The sequence below is a fragment of the Helicoverpa armigera genome, chromosome 16 (assembly GCF_030705265.1).
Source record: "Helicoverpa armigera isolate CAAS_96S chromosome 16, ASM3070526v1, whole genome shotgun sequence".
Taxonomy (NCBI): domain Eukaryota; kingdom Metazoa; phylum Arthropoda; class Insecta; order Lepidoptera; family Noctuidae; genus Helicoverpa; species Helicoverpa armigera.
Window position 1 is genome coordinate 9,317,739 of NC_087135.1, and position 16,453 is coordinate 9,334,191.

Below are 16,453 nucleotides of genomic sequence, written 5' to 3' on the forward strand. Positions count from 1 at the left end.
GTCTTCCAATGAGGATTGTAGGTGTAGAGAACCCGGCGAATCCTGGGCAATCGGTGAGCTCAATGGCACTCCCAACTTAACCCAAGTGACCCATACTGGCCTAAACATCAACCATGGTCGTTGTCTTGTCATCGTCACGGTCACGATCATTCATGCTCTCAATGACACTAGGACCCCATACTCAGTCATACTTTATGGAACTTCAAGGAGTTTAACTCACATCAGCAATCTCGTTAAGAGCCTTGATGTACTCTTCGAGCTGCGGCGCGGTGGCTAGTGGTGGAGGCTGTCCAGGTGGAGGCCGCCGGCTGCAGTAGATCTGCCACTTCTTGGCCGCGGGGAGAGCCATCATGGCTGCTTTGTTCACGGCTGTCAGGTCCAGCTCTTCCTGTAAAAAAGAAACATTGAAGTATGAATTATGTGTTTCTTCATAACGAATTTCGATAGGTTACCTTTAGAATTTAGTTTTTTTTTATCTAAATTTTAAGCCCTCAACCTGTGAGGAAGGTATATGGCATAAAGCCTTTTTAGTATAAAAGACTGCAGATTACCTTGACTGGTATTTAGGTTGAAGGTAGACCTAGTTTGTACGGCATGTAAGAATTTTATACTGACCGTTCTTAATAAGCCCATAAAAATTCAAGCCATCTTTCCTAATTAAATGAGCCGTACCCTTCATACCAAGTGCTAAAATGTTACGAGTATCAATGACGAAAATGGCTAAACTACTTCTTGTGAACACCCAAAAAGACCAGTATTCCGGAATTATTTATATTCGGTCAGTCTTCTATTTAGTCAGGTATTCGGAGTAATGGATGCAATATTTGGTGCAGCAATGCAGTTTATGTATTACTTCCATAGGTAGGCAGTAAAACATGGGCAGTACGCTATTAGAATTTCAAATGTCACCTTTTATAGATATTGAGGCGGTCTTTATGTGACCTACTTGGTGAATAACATGGAGGAAGACTGCTTTATAGTAGGCAATACCTATGCACTAGTTATTTGATATATTCAGAATATTGAGCAGGCTATTAAACTATTATGAGAAAGCTACACCTATTTTCCAATATTAAATCAAGTTATTTGAAAAGCTAAATTGGATAGTTAAGCAATCAGCAACTTCGCGAGTATCTCGGTTTAGGCAGCCAGAAAATGTAGATATAAGACATAGTTAGTCAAAATGTTTGTAGATGGAACTATTAAATATTTTTCATTTCACAGCCACTCATCTCCCAAAACAAATCTCTGTAACCTCAAGGGTTATTTATTGTTATCAGTCACTGTCTATTGTCTATGTACACACCACCTTTCAACATTCTACTCATTAGAAACTGTATCACTACAAGATAATTGACACGGTGACAAACGCACAACGAGTATGGACAGAGCTAACGAATCGCATGAAATCGCATCGAGAATCGAATCGAATCGCATCAGCCCGTGCCGGACTTCCGCGAAGAAAGGTAATCGATCAACCGTGGATCGATTTATGATCGATATAATCGTGGAAATGGTGAGTGATGCGGATGCGAGGCTGTGAAATGTAGGTTTAGTGAGTCGTGACCTGTTATTATAAAACTCCTGTGGGTTGTTCCTATGCATCGATAATGATGAAATCGATTAGGTAATGTGCATGATAGCTTCCCTATTTTGAATTTGAATTATGGATATGTTCCACAGTTACTTCTAATCGTCGTATTGCGATGCAAGCGTGAGTTCGTGACGTTAATATTAGTTTTCTACTTGTAGTAATAATGAAAACCAAGAGCAGCTCAGTTGCATGTTTATTGCTCAATTTATTTAATTAGCTGTAACCGTATATGCATATACAAGAACCCTAGGAGCGCACACAAATATGGAAAAATTTAATTACCAATGAAATATTAATTAGTGTGTAGTTATGAAACCTTTTAATTAGAATTGGATACCGCCTTTATCAAGTATGGTAATCGTGACCCAACATTATACATGTTGGAAATTTAAACAATTAAATAAACCTATTAATATCTAGGTTATAAATACAATGGAATACAAAACACGGGCTTATCTAATCGCTTGTGAAATTAAAAAAAATATATATTTGCAGAGACCAGCCTGTACACTGACATTCATGATCATTATAAAATAATAAGAGAAAATATAATAAGGCCTAGTTTACATTATCAGGAACCCAGACAACCGCCTGACGCTAGATAACTACAAGACATTTTCAGGTCAATCTTATCATAATTAGATGCAACCAACTGCAATGGTGGAAAGCTAAATCTCTCGCCAAAGAAATAAGTAAATTTATTATAACCGTGATTATAAAATACTAGCAGTTTTCACGCGGTTTCACCCGCGTCCCGTGGGAACTAGTGTTCATACCCGGATAAAATATAGCCTACTTCTAATTACTCTAGCTCCCTAACAGCAAAATAATTTTCAAATCGGTCTAGTAGTTTATGGAGCCTTTTGGAGCCTTGGAGGATAAATAAAAAAAATCCTCAACCTTATTTTATAGATTTTATTTCTGGATGAAAGTTAGAAATGTATGTTTCTGAATGAAAGTATAAAGAGAAGTTTGTTTAGACAAAGTAAATTAAATATTTCGAAAATAAGAAATTACTTGTGAAACTATAAACTTATTTTTATGGACTTCAAATTGACATGTTGATAATGTATTATGTAAATATCTACGCATGTTTTACTTTAAGCCGATCAACAACGACCGTAAAATCTCGGATTAAGATCAAGTCAACATTACTGTCAAGCTAAACTGCCGTAAAAATATAAACGACTGGTTATTACTGGGAGGTTTTACTTCCGATGTGGTCAAATCATGTATTTAGAGCTTTTTACATTTTATATGGAGTTACAGAACAGACCAACGGCTGAAAATTGTCCAAAACTGTATGTTGTCTATCAGAGTTTGCTAAGGCAAGAGTTGCAAGACCATCTTTATATTTGCAGCGATATTATCGCTCCAATAAAAACAAAATCCATAAATAATTCTCAAACAAAAGAGCGTGAAATCACAATTAAACTTACATAACCGATTAACAATTACAAATCAAACAAAAAACCTAAACAATACCAATCTAATCACACTTTCAACTGATCTACAATTAATCTGAAACCCGCAGGCCATCAGATCAATTGTATTTTAATCACATATAAAACACGAATCATCGGAAATAATCTGATGTATAATATAGAACAATAGATATACTTTCATCTTGGTTTCGCAATGCTGTGATATAATTGACGGCCTAAGGGGACAGCTAAATGACGGATTAGAGCTCTTAGGTACACACTGAAAACTTTTAGTCGGCCGATAGTTTGTTCGCGCTCATGATGATGATGATGATGTCCTTCTAGACGATTATCGGCTACTGTGGCTGATCTCATATAAGGAGATCAGCCAATTGCGCAGAACATATTATAGGGCACAAGCATTTACGCAGCAGGTGCACTCACTATTCCTTCACTCTCATAGACCGATGAGACGGTCATAGTCGCGCTCATAAATTAGTATGAAGTTGAATTTTTGTCGGACATATTTAGCCGGTACCAGACCGGCTGAAAACTGTGACAGGAATCAAGGTTTTCATAGAGAATCTCATCATGTTCCTTCTTAAGCCCATTATGTACCAGGGCCGCGGTAAAGTCTTTCGAACAACTCAGCCCCGGCAGATTTACAAACCAGCAGGTCAACTCTCGGCCGACTGTTTAGTCTGCACTGTGCCTGTACACTTAGACGATTATGAACGATTAGGATATATTATTTTGTCTGTTTTCTTCAGGTCGTTGACTGTCTGATGGAGAATCTAATATAGAAAAATGTTAAGGTAAATGTGTCTGGCGGATTCGCCAAATGGGCCATTCAGCAAAGGTTAACCAACTAGACCGACGCTTGTAGGTCCCCTTGGATCTAATATAGTTAGGAACTGACCTTAAAGTTACGGGCATGAACTTTCGCGATCAATATTAACCTTTTCACAAAACCGAGATATAAAAGGACAAAAAAAAGTTTTTTAATTGCCTACATGTCGGTGTCTAGTGGGTGCAGCTATGTTTATTTCGCCACTGACTTCTTGGCCGATGCTTGACGACTATGGGTATATTTATTAAAAAGTATATAATTATGATAACATTCCGTTACCAAATCTCACCAAATATAAACTTAATACCAAACTCACCTCGTAAAACTATCACAAACAACACTTAAAAATCACAGCATCTTCCCATTAACAGCACGCTATAAAAAACCAGTCCAGAACTATGGTACCGCAATCACAGACAAGTAATCATAATAATCAAAATTTTAGGGCACCACTTATGATGATTAGCCGGTATTTTTCAAACGAGCGATGCACGGGACTGCAACTCACATAGTCCACATAAGAGGCGAACGTTTAAAGCAATTGCCATAATTAGAGGAGGTATCATTAGAGATCTTGTGGGTCAATGACCTTTATTTTGCGGCGTAGTAATACCTATTAGTGGGAAGAACAGACGGAAACATAATATCGCACGTAATGAAGATTAATTTAAATAAATTCTTTGTAACATCAGAAAACCATGTGTAAAGCGATTCGATATTTTACAACGACATCTAAATCTTCATAGTTAATATTTTACACTAGCTGATTTCCTGTGGTTTCACACGCGTCCTGTGAAAATTACTGCCTGTACTGGGATAAAATATAGCCTATATTACTCGGGAAGAGTGGAGCTTTCGAACAGTCAAAGAATTTTTCAAATCGGTTCAGTAGTTTCCGCGACAAATAAACAAACAAAAAAATGTTTCTTCTTTATTATATTTATTTTACATAAACGAAACATGCACCATCAGCTCGAACTCTGAAAGGCAACACCATAATCTTCTAACAAACTACAGGCACAGCTATAAGTTACTTCCTATGCATTTTTAAGGCTTCCCGACACGCCAGACAGCCTGCAAAGCCCGGATTCCAGAAGTGCCCACTTAGCAACGTACCCGGCTAGCCAATTAGTATGAGGACTGTCTGAGAAACAGTATGGAGAAAAGGTGACATAATGAGGAACTAAGACGAACGTGAAAATGACCTGACCAGCTAAAGAAGAATGAGGCTTCTTACAATAAAACTTAAGTAGGTACTTGTACTACAGTTTTGAAAATATTTTTCTGGAGTGTTTGTTTCTCCACTTTCCTATAATTCTCAACGGCTACTTTTGACCAGCAGTGGAATGTTCCTATAAGTTGCAATGATGTTAAAAACCCGTTACATGATAATCTCTACCATAAAACACGTGTTTAAGTAATTAGTACGTGATTCCCAACATACGAAAACAGCATAATAAATACCGTAAATCATAACAAGTTTGTTATAAATAAATGGGAATACATGTCATAAAAACAAGTCGAGAAAACCATCATAACAAGCCATTATTATTTCAAACAGAATTCAGACGTAAGCTTCTGTAAATATTTTTTACTTGGTAACATTGTTATTATGATTTAATGATGCGACTTATTGCATGAAATGTTCAGGAAGGTACACCGACGACAGATTTACGTAATAACGGGAGGTGACATCAAGGAAAATCGATAAATCACACCATTTTTTTGAGGCTTAGCAGTGGCATATTTTGTAACGAGACTGAAATCTAAAATTTCCTTTATCATCCTGACCGCTTATGACGGAAAGTTTTATTAGGAACGGAACAGCACTCCTAAGAGTCGCAAACAACTAAAACAGTACGTATTTTTACTAATTCTCCAAAGTTTTAAAAAAGGTATAGATACAGAGCCTTCGATATTATTAACAGTCTATAACACTGACTGAATTAAATCTAAAATAGTAACAGTACATAGGAAATGAGTTATTTTTATAGACCTCATTAGATTACCACTAGTTACTCAGTAGAAAGCAGAACGATTAGACGAAGGCACGCATGGGCTTCCAGGATGACGTTGGAAAGACGTGATTATCTACAAATATGGAATAGCAATGTCAAATTGGAATTGGATGTGACTGCTGACGGGAAGATGGCAAATTAGGTAACATAAGCAGGTTACAATTAAAATAGAAAAAGAAAAACATACAAACAAAAAGTACGTTTAATATTACTTGAGATTGGAAAGATGACAACACACAGATTTCTTCCATACTCTAGAAGAAAAAGAATATGCTGCACCAACCTCGAAAAAATTAATGGGGAACTATCCAAATCACCATCCTCCTAATTGTAATCATTAATCGTAACAATAAAAATAAATCTTTTTCTTTGAACAAGATTTTTTTTCATTGACATTTTCACCCAATCAACTTAAGATACAAGTTTTCCGAATCATAAGAGGATCTTTCTGTGAAACCTTGAGATAAAGAAGGATTTTCCTATAACTTTCCAAAGCCATCTTACAACAGGCCATCAGTACTAATTAAAACTGTGAAGCACTTACTACGGTTATAAATAACTTTAACAGTTGTTCACGAGATAACCTTGTCCTTGCAATTAGCTCTGTAATGGTTTCCATCGTTAGTCACTGATAAGAAGATTGTTATGAAGTTTGTATGTAAATTAGTGGTAAGTAGTTCCCATGACTTCAATAATTTTCAACGAATTTTTAGCTGTCTTTATTGTTCAAGTAAAAGGACTACATAAGTTTAGCTAAAAACATACAAAATACAACAAACATAATTCTTCAAAATGTAACTGCCATACCAAACTTGTAATAAACGTTTTATCTACACTAGAGACTTCTAGCAATATTAATATCTCAAAGCTACCAAATAAGCCACAAATCCCATATTAAGTAGATAAAGTAAGCTGAATACTACCACAATAACACCACATCTTGCTTAACTTTCTTCAATAAACCGCTGAACACACGGCGCCTGTCATACAATAATAGCAATGACGACCGTCGTTAAATTGCAGCAACAAAATGAGCTTTGCCTTTATATGGCAAATAAGAATAAATAAATAGTAAGGTTTATACGTAAGATTCTATAGATGGAAAAGAACGGAGCCCAATCAATCGGCTAACAATATAAAGCTAGACTATCTTGAACAAACAGTAAGGTGCCAGTGCCATCAAAACTACATATTCCGCATCAAAAGTGTAAAGTACTTGTATTTCACGATGAAGATATTTTCAAAGTTGGTAATATAAGAAGAATAATTAAAGATTAAGAATGTGCTTTAAATACATAAGTAGGACTAGGATAGGTCTAACTGAAAATTCCAAGTAGTTACTTGCAGTAATAAAGTTAACATCTTAGCTTATCACATGGGACAAGGCAAATAACTAGCAAAGACTTATAAAAGGTGTTACAAAACCCCAGCATATGCAACAAAGTAAGATCAAACAAGTAAACGCATGCAAATCTCTAGTTAGCAGATATCTCTATCTGACTGGCACTAAATATGCAAGTGGGCATAGGGCGAGCTAGAAAGCAGTTCCCACTAATGAAACTATCAGTCCTGATAACTTTCACACATCAGGAGAAAATACAGTTATTTACCTCTAGAATCGAAGAAACGAAATGTCTTATTAATATCAGTTACACGTTGGTTCGCGGATGTTTTTCTCTTAGACTTCGAAAGTCGGGCTTAAATGCTAAGTATTGGTATGAATACTAAGTTTAGTATACGGAGTAACTTAGTCACAGGGTTTTTTTGTTTTGAAAACAAAAGTGCTTCCTGCTTTAAAACTAGAGCACATAAAATCTTGCACCTGCAAAGACTGACTACACAGTTGCAGTTATTATGTGGGCTCAGTCATAAAAGTTCAAACGCCAACTTATGCTCTTTAAATAGATGGTTTAGCTACGAAACTTAGTCGTCCAAAAAGAGCAGCATAAAAGTTCAAACATGAAGTTGGAGAACTTGCAGTTTAAGAAAATATAGTGAACAAAGTAAATGCTTCCGAGATAGTTTCGCAGACCGCGGACATACCAAACTGCAGTAACCGCGACGTTCAATCACATGTGACCACAAATAGCCAACGGGACTCAACTTTGCCTTGCTTACAACGCCATAAAAGAACACTAGATCAAATAATTTTATCTTGCGTGTTTCCTGAATTTAGCCAGTTTGTCTTTGGACCCGGCAAACGACATGTTAGGAACAGCAAATAATACCTAGAGTTAATTCATATTTATTCACTAAAAGGCAGTTTATACGCCTAATCAACCCTTTATGTTTCCGTTCCAGATTCTTCTCTAATACACCACACCACATTAAAACCATCAAAAATGCGAACATCGCGATCCAAGCACTCTTCATACTCCAACGCGACATTCTACGTCCCACGACATACCATCCGCGTCAACGCAAATTGCAGTCAGCCATTTATAATGATTTGTCACTTAACTAAATATCTTAAACGCGGTCAATGAGAACAGGGGGTTAAGAACCAGGTACTTAGATGACCCCTCTTTGACTTGGCATTGAAGGTGCATTCATTCTATAAGCCGTCAGATGGAAAACTGTGGTTATTAATATAACCTTGTTAACTAGTACCTGTTTGTACTAGGTCTTGAAGTTATTGGTTTCCTAGGTGATACAAGTTTAACTAATGTAGCGGATGTAGATGAGGAAGTATTGACTTCCGATTGATATGAAAAAGATGATAAATTATGATAACGAGTCATCATCAGTGTCATTAGCAACACATGCTTAACTTGTTTTAAGTATTTAGCATTCTGTACATAAACAACTAGTTAATGATATGCACTTGCTTATGCATATGTAAACAGATTTAAAATGGTTCCTTATTTAGTGGCGCAGCAACTACTATTACTACTTAATATTCACTATGTACTCTATAAATAAAACCAGTTTCGTAATTAGTCACAGATGATAATTACGTGCGAATTTCGGTCGAATTACTGTCCTCACTTTCGCTGTCTATCGGAAGCAATAACAATAAAAAGTTCATCAAATCCATTCAGGGTAGTTACGTACCTAACCTGCTATAAAACTTAATTAAGCAAGCATAAATGTTAGCGTGCGTACATGGTTGATGACAACTGTTGGCAGTATCAAGCTAATCTTAAAGGTTACCGAGACCCACTCTCTCTGCCACTCCTGCGCGGCTCTTTTGCACGAAAATCATAATAATAAATATCAGCACTAAAACTGCAACACATCGCGATGTTTTCATTTTACTCATTGTAGATACTATAAATGCATAATATTATTATTTATAAACATTCTTCCCATCTGAGTCTGTAATTCTGCTGTGTCTCACGCTCTGCAATAACATAGAATTGAATAGAAACTCGGCAATGTATTTAAGTAATTGAAATGCGTTAACAAGCAGGTACAAGATGTGGATGACATTATAGGTCATACACACCGGTGCAACCACTGACAGGCAGTCGTTAGTCTAATGCAAGGAGCATGCACAATCGAAGAATGTGTACACACTCAAATACAACCTTGAACGTTCAGCGATCAATGATCGCATGAACTAAATAACATAAAGTGTTACAAATTATTGTGGGATTGTTGGAGCGAGGTTCCCGCGATGCAACAGCGGGCAACAATAAATGTACGACAGATAACACAATATACGATATCAAATGTCATCTACAACATACAAAGGATTGTAATCATAAACTTTTCCTTATGTCTCCTCAACACAATACAGTATAGGCAAGTCCATGGCTGACTTTTACTACTTCTAAGAAATTTTGGACGTCTTAAATGTCTTGTTGGTTTTTTGTTGCATTTCAGATCATCTGATTGTCGTGATCACAACGCGGTGCATTAATAAGATTATAATCAATCACGACTTTAGGAATCACCTTCGAAATAAAATACATACAATAAGTAAAATCATAACGCAGTGAGAAATTTTATTGAGTAATACAATATGTCAAAGGTCCATCAATCTAAAACTTGGTCTTCAGAGATATCAAAAGTAATTAAAAATGTTCTTTCGTCATCAGTTCTAAATTATGATGCGAGCTTTGATGGATGGTCTGAACTTAATAAAATCGATCAAGCAATCGCGACTTCTCGTGACTGGACGAAGGTTAAATAGAAATTAATTCACGATAGCGACACGCTAATGCACTAGAAAATGATATAACTAGTTTTGTGATCGGCATTCAAAGTCAAATGTAAATAAGTGAGACCTTTCGAGTCGCTTAGGAATCTAGTCTAGTGCCTGGCTAACACCTCCCACTGTTGAGTCTAGAAAACGTTTTATTTGTATTTACTTCTGCGAAGGCGATCCGGTCACAATTTAATGTTGGAATGTTTATAGCAAACCATAAAACTCCTGTCAACACATATCGTGAGTTTCATCTCTTGCTTCAAGATTTAACAAGACTCCAAAAAGCCGACAGGACAATGATAATTTTTATCCTACCGGACGTTGATCAGTTGTAGAGCACGGTTACAGGCAGAGTAAAAGCGGCCCTAGAAACCCATCCCAATTAGTATTCATTGAAGATTGTAATTAAAACCACCGGCGTACTCTCAATGATTGCGAAAAGAAAGTTAGTGATCAAAAATTTTATGACTAGAAAACAGTGGCGAGGCGTCCTTATAAGCCGATTCCCATCGGCTTCCCTTTCGAATTTCAAGAAAGAAGCATAGGTATAAGTTATAATATAGGTATAGGTATAATTAATATAATCATTTAAACCACACAATTTAAATATGTAGGTATAACAAAACGCCTACCACCGTAAAAAAATTGTCTATAAATTACTTGAAACATTTTGCTCCTACTAAACAAGCCGCGGCTTCCTCCTCCATACAAAACTACGCTTGCGTGACGTCATCCACGCCGCGCCGCGCGATGTTCGCGGCATAAAGGCTCGAGCAGACCGGATGCGTATGCGTAACCACGCGCGTAGTCACGCGCGTAGTTACGGCGTAACCATGCGTTGTAATGTATGGAAATGTATGAGACAGGCCACACCGCTTGCGTAACCACGCGCGTGTCTACGTTACGCAAGCAGTGTGGCCTGTCTCATACATTTCCATACATTACAACTCATGGTTACGCCGTAACTACGCGCGTGACTACGACGTGGTTACGCATTACGCATCCGGTCTGCTGGAGCCTTAAGGGCGAGCGGTAAGCCGGCTCACGGAGCGGGTTCCAACCAATCAAAACTCGCGAGTGAACGAGAAAGAACGCGTCAAGAGTAGAGTAGCTATATCTGTCTACGCGCGAGTGACAGCGCTTAGAGCTCTCAAATATGTAAACAAACAAATCAGACAAATTCACTCTCATTCTTCTTATTTTGTTTTAGATAATACTATTAACAATTTGTTCTTTGTACTACTTAATTGAATTTATTAGTGTGTGTATCATTTAGAAATAACATAGTTCGTGTGTGTACAATATTTTATGTTAGTTTAAGTGTTGTAGTTACATTATGTCAACATAGATGGCGTTGTGCATTTTTATGCAAATCCTGAATCGCGGTGTTAAGATTCTCCGCGATTTAATGACCCTACTTGGGAATTGATAATTTTTGTGTTCACCAAGTAAAGTACATAATTTTGATCATGTAGTTGGCAGTATCATTACTCCCTACTAATCCTCGCAATCGCTCTGTGATCTGGTACTCAGTACAAGTACAGTGTGTGTAGTGAAAAAATAGAGGGACCTACGTTGAAATGAGTTATTTTGATACGCAGACAGTTTGCATCAGGTTTCTTTTTAGTGTACCTACTTTTAAAACTTAACTAGGATAGCATTTATCGCATTAGACTGTTTTCCGACAGATTATTTACTTTAGGAAGGAACTTATTTTTCAAGGTTAAGTTTTGAGAATAAAAACGTGTTATAAAACTCAGGCACGCCGCTCGGGTGAATTACCTACCAATAATACGTCAATATTAAAATTTCTAACGTCCTGACGGATTTATGAAACACATACCTACGATAAATATCAATAGCTAACAGGCCGTTGTAAATTAAATACTTAAAAGGTATTGTTTCTAGTGCCAACTTTTCTCAGATTCTAGTAGTCAATATACCTACCTAACTAAAGATAATAAAGTTTTATAGATATTAATAATCTGCCGAATTCCTCGAGAAAACATGTTCAAACTATCAGTCTCTCAGTCAGTGCTAAAAGGTGGACTGAGAAATTACCTCCATTACCTCTCCCCCCATCCCTGAGTACTCCCCCCCCAGTTTTTTTTGCTGCGGCTTCCCTATTTCATTAAACCACCCTTCGCCACTGCTAGAAAATAATTATCTTGGCTGCGAATCTAGAATAATGGACTAGCTTCGATTACATTATGCATAACTACAGATAAATGTGTAGTTGCATTAATAGTCCTCATTACAATGGGCGTGAAAAACCCGCTAAAAGCGACTTGAACAATGATTGATGATGAGGAGAAAACACTATTCGCGTAGGTGCGAGTCGTTAGAGAAATCATTAATAACAAACTCATTGGCAAGTCTGTACTTATGCCAATCATGGTGGCGGCGCCCAGTGATCACGCCAGGGGTCGGGAGAAAGCGTCCACAATGCTCATAATTTGTGTACTCCAAGTGAAATATTTCCTGACTCAGCAAAACAATATGGAGATATCTTCATAAATGAAGAAATATTTGCAAAAGGAAGTATTAAGGACGCAGCAGAAATACACAACAAACAAAAATATAGACTCATTGTCAAAATAAGCGTGAGAACTCAGAATTAAGTATGCATTGACTATAATTGAAATACCATGACTTACAAATCATTCTCAAACAGTAATAGTTAGCGACCATATTATTAAATAAATGCAAGTAATATGACAAGCAAGATTTCTAACTTAACGACGGATGATGAAGATGAACCCATTGAGGAGGTTAAGTATTTGCTATTACTTAAATATGATACGATGACATTGACAATTCTTTGCATACATTCTTCAAGATTATAACCGTTGCTGCAGATTTCTATTGGCATTTCCAGGAAAGCATCTCAATCATTCTTCCTTATGATCTAACATCAGTATCAAGTGACAGTTTGGCATCGTCATTATCTGGTGAGTTTGTAAGTGTCACAAATCTGTCAGTAGCCTGTCATACTGTTCAGTGAAAGTGACGTGAGTTACCAATGTATGTTGCGTCACCTTCATTACGTCTGTAATTATCATTGTCTTGTTATATTGATCTATTATTAGTTTAATTTCTCTATCGTGTATGCGTATTACTTAATCATAATGCAGCTGAAGAGATAGTAAGATCATATTTATTTTAACTTCATCAATTCAGTTGTCTTTACTTAGTTACTCTTTTCATTTCTATAGACATCAGGCACTAACTTTTAAAACCGCATCTTCGATTTCTCAGAGGAAAAGGTCAAATGAAAAACATAAATATTCAAATGACACACCAACAAATATAAACCCAAGAAATATGGCAGGCATTTACTTCATTAATTGTTAAGGTTGAAAGAATTTAAAAACCACGGTCTGTTTGTTTATAAAATCTTTTACGATGGCCGGCGAGGGACCCAAACCAGTTTGCAAGCGCAAGTGAAATTTCGTTAATGTAACCGCTTATCGCTATTAACAGCTGAGGCACCTAATTAAATATTTTGTTGAGCTATAACTTTTGCATTTTTATAAGCAGATTACTTGATATCTTAATCTTTTGGAAATTCGAGTAATTGAATGTCACCTTTTGACATTTCGGAAGAAAGCCAATCTCAAGTCTTGGATTTTATTTGCTTTGCACCCAATACATTAACGTTTACCTTTTTATTCGAGATTAAAATCACACCGATGAATGATAAAATCAGAGCTTTTAATACATTTAAAACGCATTTTATGTTTACGACACCAATTTATTAAAATCTCCATGAACACGACTGAATTCAAAAATGTACTCATTTGCATAGAGTTTTGGTAACCTACGATTTGAAGTTATTTGTCCAAAACTGTTTGGTTTCGCAACAATCCACCATATAAGACATAAACGTAGTGACAGAAATCTTGTTTGCACCTTATTTCCATAGTTCAAGGAACACCACGTAGTGACATGCATGCATGCATGCATGAAATCCAAATACATGGTATTTGAACAAGACTATAAATACCCAAAAAAATACAATTTAAGATCGTCCTTGCCAAAATCATCAAACGATTCTGCTTGACCTTCAATATTCATTAATCGTATGTTAGCTTTTATGAAAATATGAATCTCTATACCATATTACGAGGCCTGCATATTATGTGATTTGACCTCAAAATTAAATTCTAATACATAATGAATGACGACAGTATGACCGTAGTTTTCCATAATAAGAGGAATTTCATCAGTAGCTCATTCTGTGCAAATGATCTACTATGTGTACTCTTCAAGTGACTGGAATGCGGAACGGTACAAATATGAGTCTACTTGATAACTGCTTGAAGATAATAACAAACTACGTACCTACATAATATCGCACTGCACAATAACAAAACATACTCCAGTTTTGTAACTACACATACAAACATGCAAAACCGGTGTCATTTTTGTGGACCTCTTAGCTACTTCAATTTATATCGATTCTCAAATAACATTTCTGATAATATCTACACTCGGAAGACCAATAATCCAGTAATAGTTTGCAAGATAAAGCTGTTTATTAAATAATAAAATTGCCATAACAGTTTTGCTCATTTTCCTAGTTTAACCCTTCGGCGACGATCGGTGGTCGGTAAGTGGCGATGCGATGGTACGATAGGCGATCGAACGAACCAGTGGGATCGAGGCCGGCAATTTGCGTGGCACCGTGCCGCCAGTAAATCAAATTAAACGCCACCTACCACTCGATACGATACTTGTTATCCGATGTAAGCGACAATAGGGTTGACTAATGACCATTTTCTTTTTATCGCACCATTGCAAGTGCATACCATATCAATCTTAATGCTTTGGGTAGGAATATGTAAAGTGAAATGTTTCGTACGAGCCTTAGATGCCTGATGCAAATAAACTAAGTAATAACCAAGGTTTTATTCTTGAAGCGGATTTCCATCCTCCGAGCCTTTTCCCGGAGGATGGAGGATGATATTCCCCTTGAAGCGGATTTAATTTAATTAAAAATACAAAACATAAATTAAATTATGCAACTAGGCATTACCTCGATACCACAAAATCCTACCTAATTTAAATGCAAAATCATTTACATGCATTTAAAGTTTTAATAATAATACTCCTTGGAGCAGCATGTGGCATCCGCTATATGATTATTATCAACTTTAGCCTTTCCAACAGCTTCAAGGATGTTGCCAATTTAAACTTAGCCACAATTCTAGACTTTGTTGAAATCTTGTTTTAAGATAAAATTAACATTTCTATTAGTTTTGGCTTAAATACCAGCATTATGACATCATGATTTACGCTTTATTATAAGAAGAGTTAAACATTTTAATGAATCGTTAATTATGTAAATTCTGGCAGCACATTTAACGTTATGCAACCAGTGCTAAAATTCTCACTAATGCAGTTGAAAATGATAAATGTTGTACTAAGCAGACTTTAAATAAGTTCCTCATTGAAAAATGGCGTAAGTGCCAGCCCTACAAAATCAGCGATGTATTGTGAAAGTAGACCGAGGGTGCAGGTGCCTGGAGGCGGGGCAGCGCCTCATCTGTCTAAACAACACCTTCCAATCACGGCCTGTCTATCTGCGCCGATAATGTTAACGTGCCAACTGAGATGTAAGCACTGGGATAATTACGTACTATGTTTCTATTTAATCTCACACTTGAAACAAATTGAAAAATCCGCGAATATAAGACATTTTACGGACAGTTTGTAAAAGTTGTTTTACATCAATGATAGAATGATAGATGACAGAGCAATAGTAGAAGAAGGTGAAAATAGTAAGACTTGTACAAGCAAAAGGAACCAATGCAAAAGATAAATTAAAGGTAAATGTATAAAAGACAGTTTACAGAAGAAACAAGTTGAGGACAAACAAACATTAATTAATCTAATAAAAACGCAATCATCATAAAACGAAGGCATTGATTTAATCATCTTAACAAGGATCAATACTACAATGTATTTGTTTTTACACTAGGTCATGTTACAATAGTATCATAAAATGTTATCAGAGAAAAGCAGGCAATTAAAGTTTCTAAAGGTAATAAACCTATTGGTACAGTTCGTACGAGTATTACTGAAGTGGGTACATATGTTTTTCTATTAATTGCAATTTCAAGAGAAATACTAAGTTCAAAATCATAAGGTGAGGTATATCTAATGATGACAACGTTCCCTACAGTAAACTTCTTGAAAAATAATAATAGTGGTCTATGTATAAGTAATCTTGTGAAAAATCTACCGGATCTGTTACACGAAGTAGAAGTTACGAACGATCAAATGGAGATGAAATCGAGAGTAAATTGAAGAAGGCACGCGATTTTAAAACGCTTAAAGAAAAAAAAAACTTATCTAAAGCAACAACAACATACATAACAACAGTCGCCAGTTACATAAGTATAAACTATG

General features: G+C 36.3%; 1 protein-coding gene across 6 annotated transcripts in view; it reads right to left on the reverse strand.

The window, feature by feature from the left end:
- LOC110372137 (disheveled-associated activator of morphogenesis 1) overlaps window positions 1-16,453 on the reverse strand; it is a 105,598-nt gene that overhangs the window by 12,101 nt on the left and 77,044 nt on the right. For all 6 annotated transcript variants that reach the window (XM_021328694.3, XM_021328691.3, XM_021328693.3 and 3 more), the window contains one exon: window positions 221-388. In XM_021328694.3, the coding sequence (XP_021184369.3) occupies window positions 221-388 (168 nt within the window). The remainder of the gene's footprint in view (window positions 1-220; window positions 389-16,453) is intronic.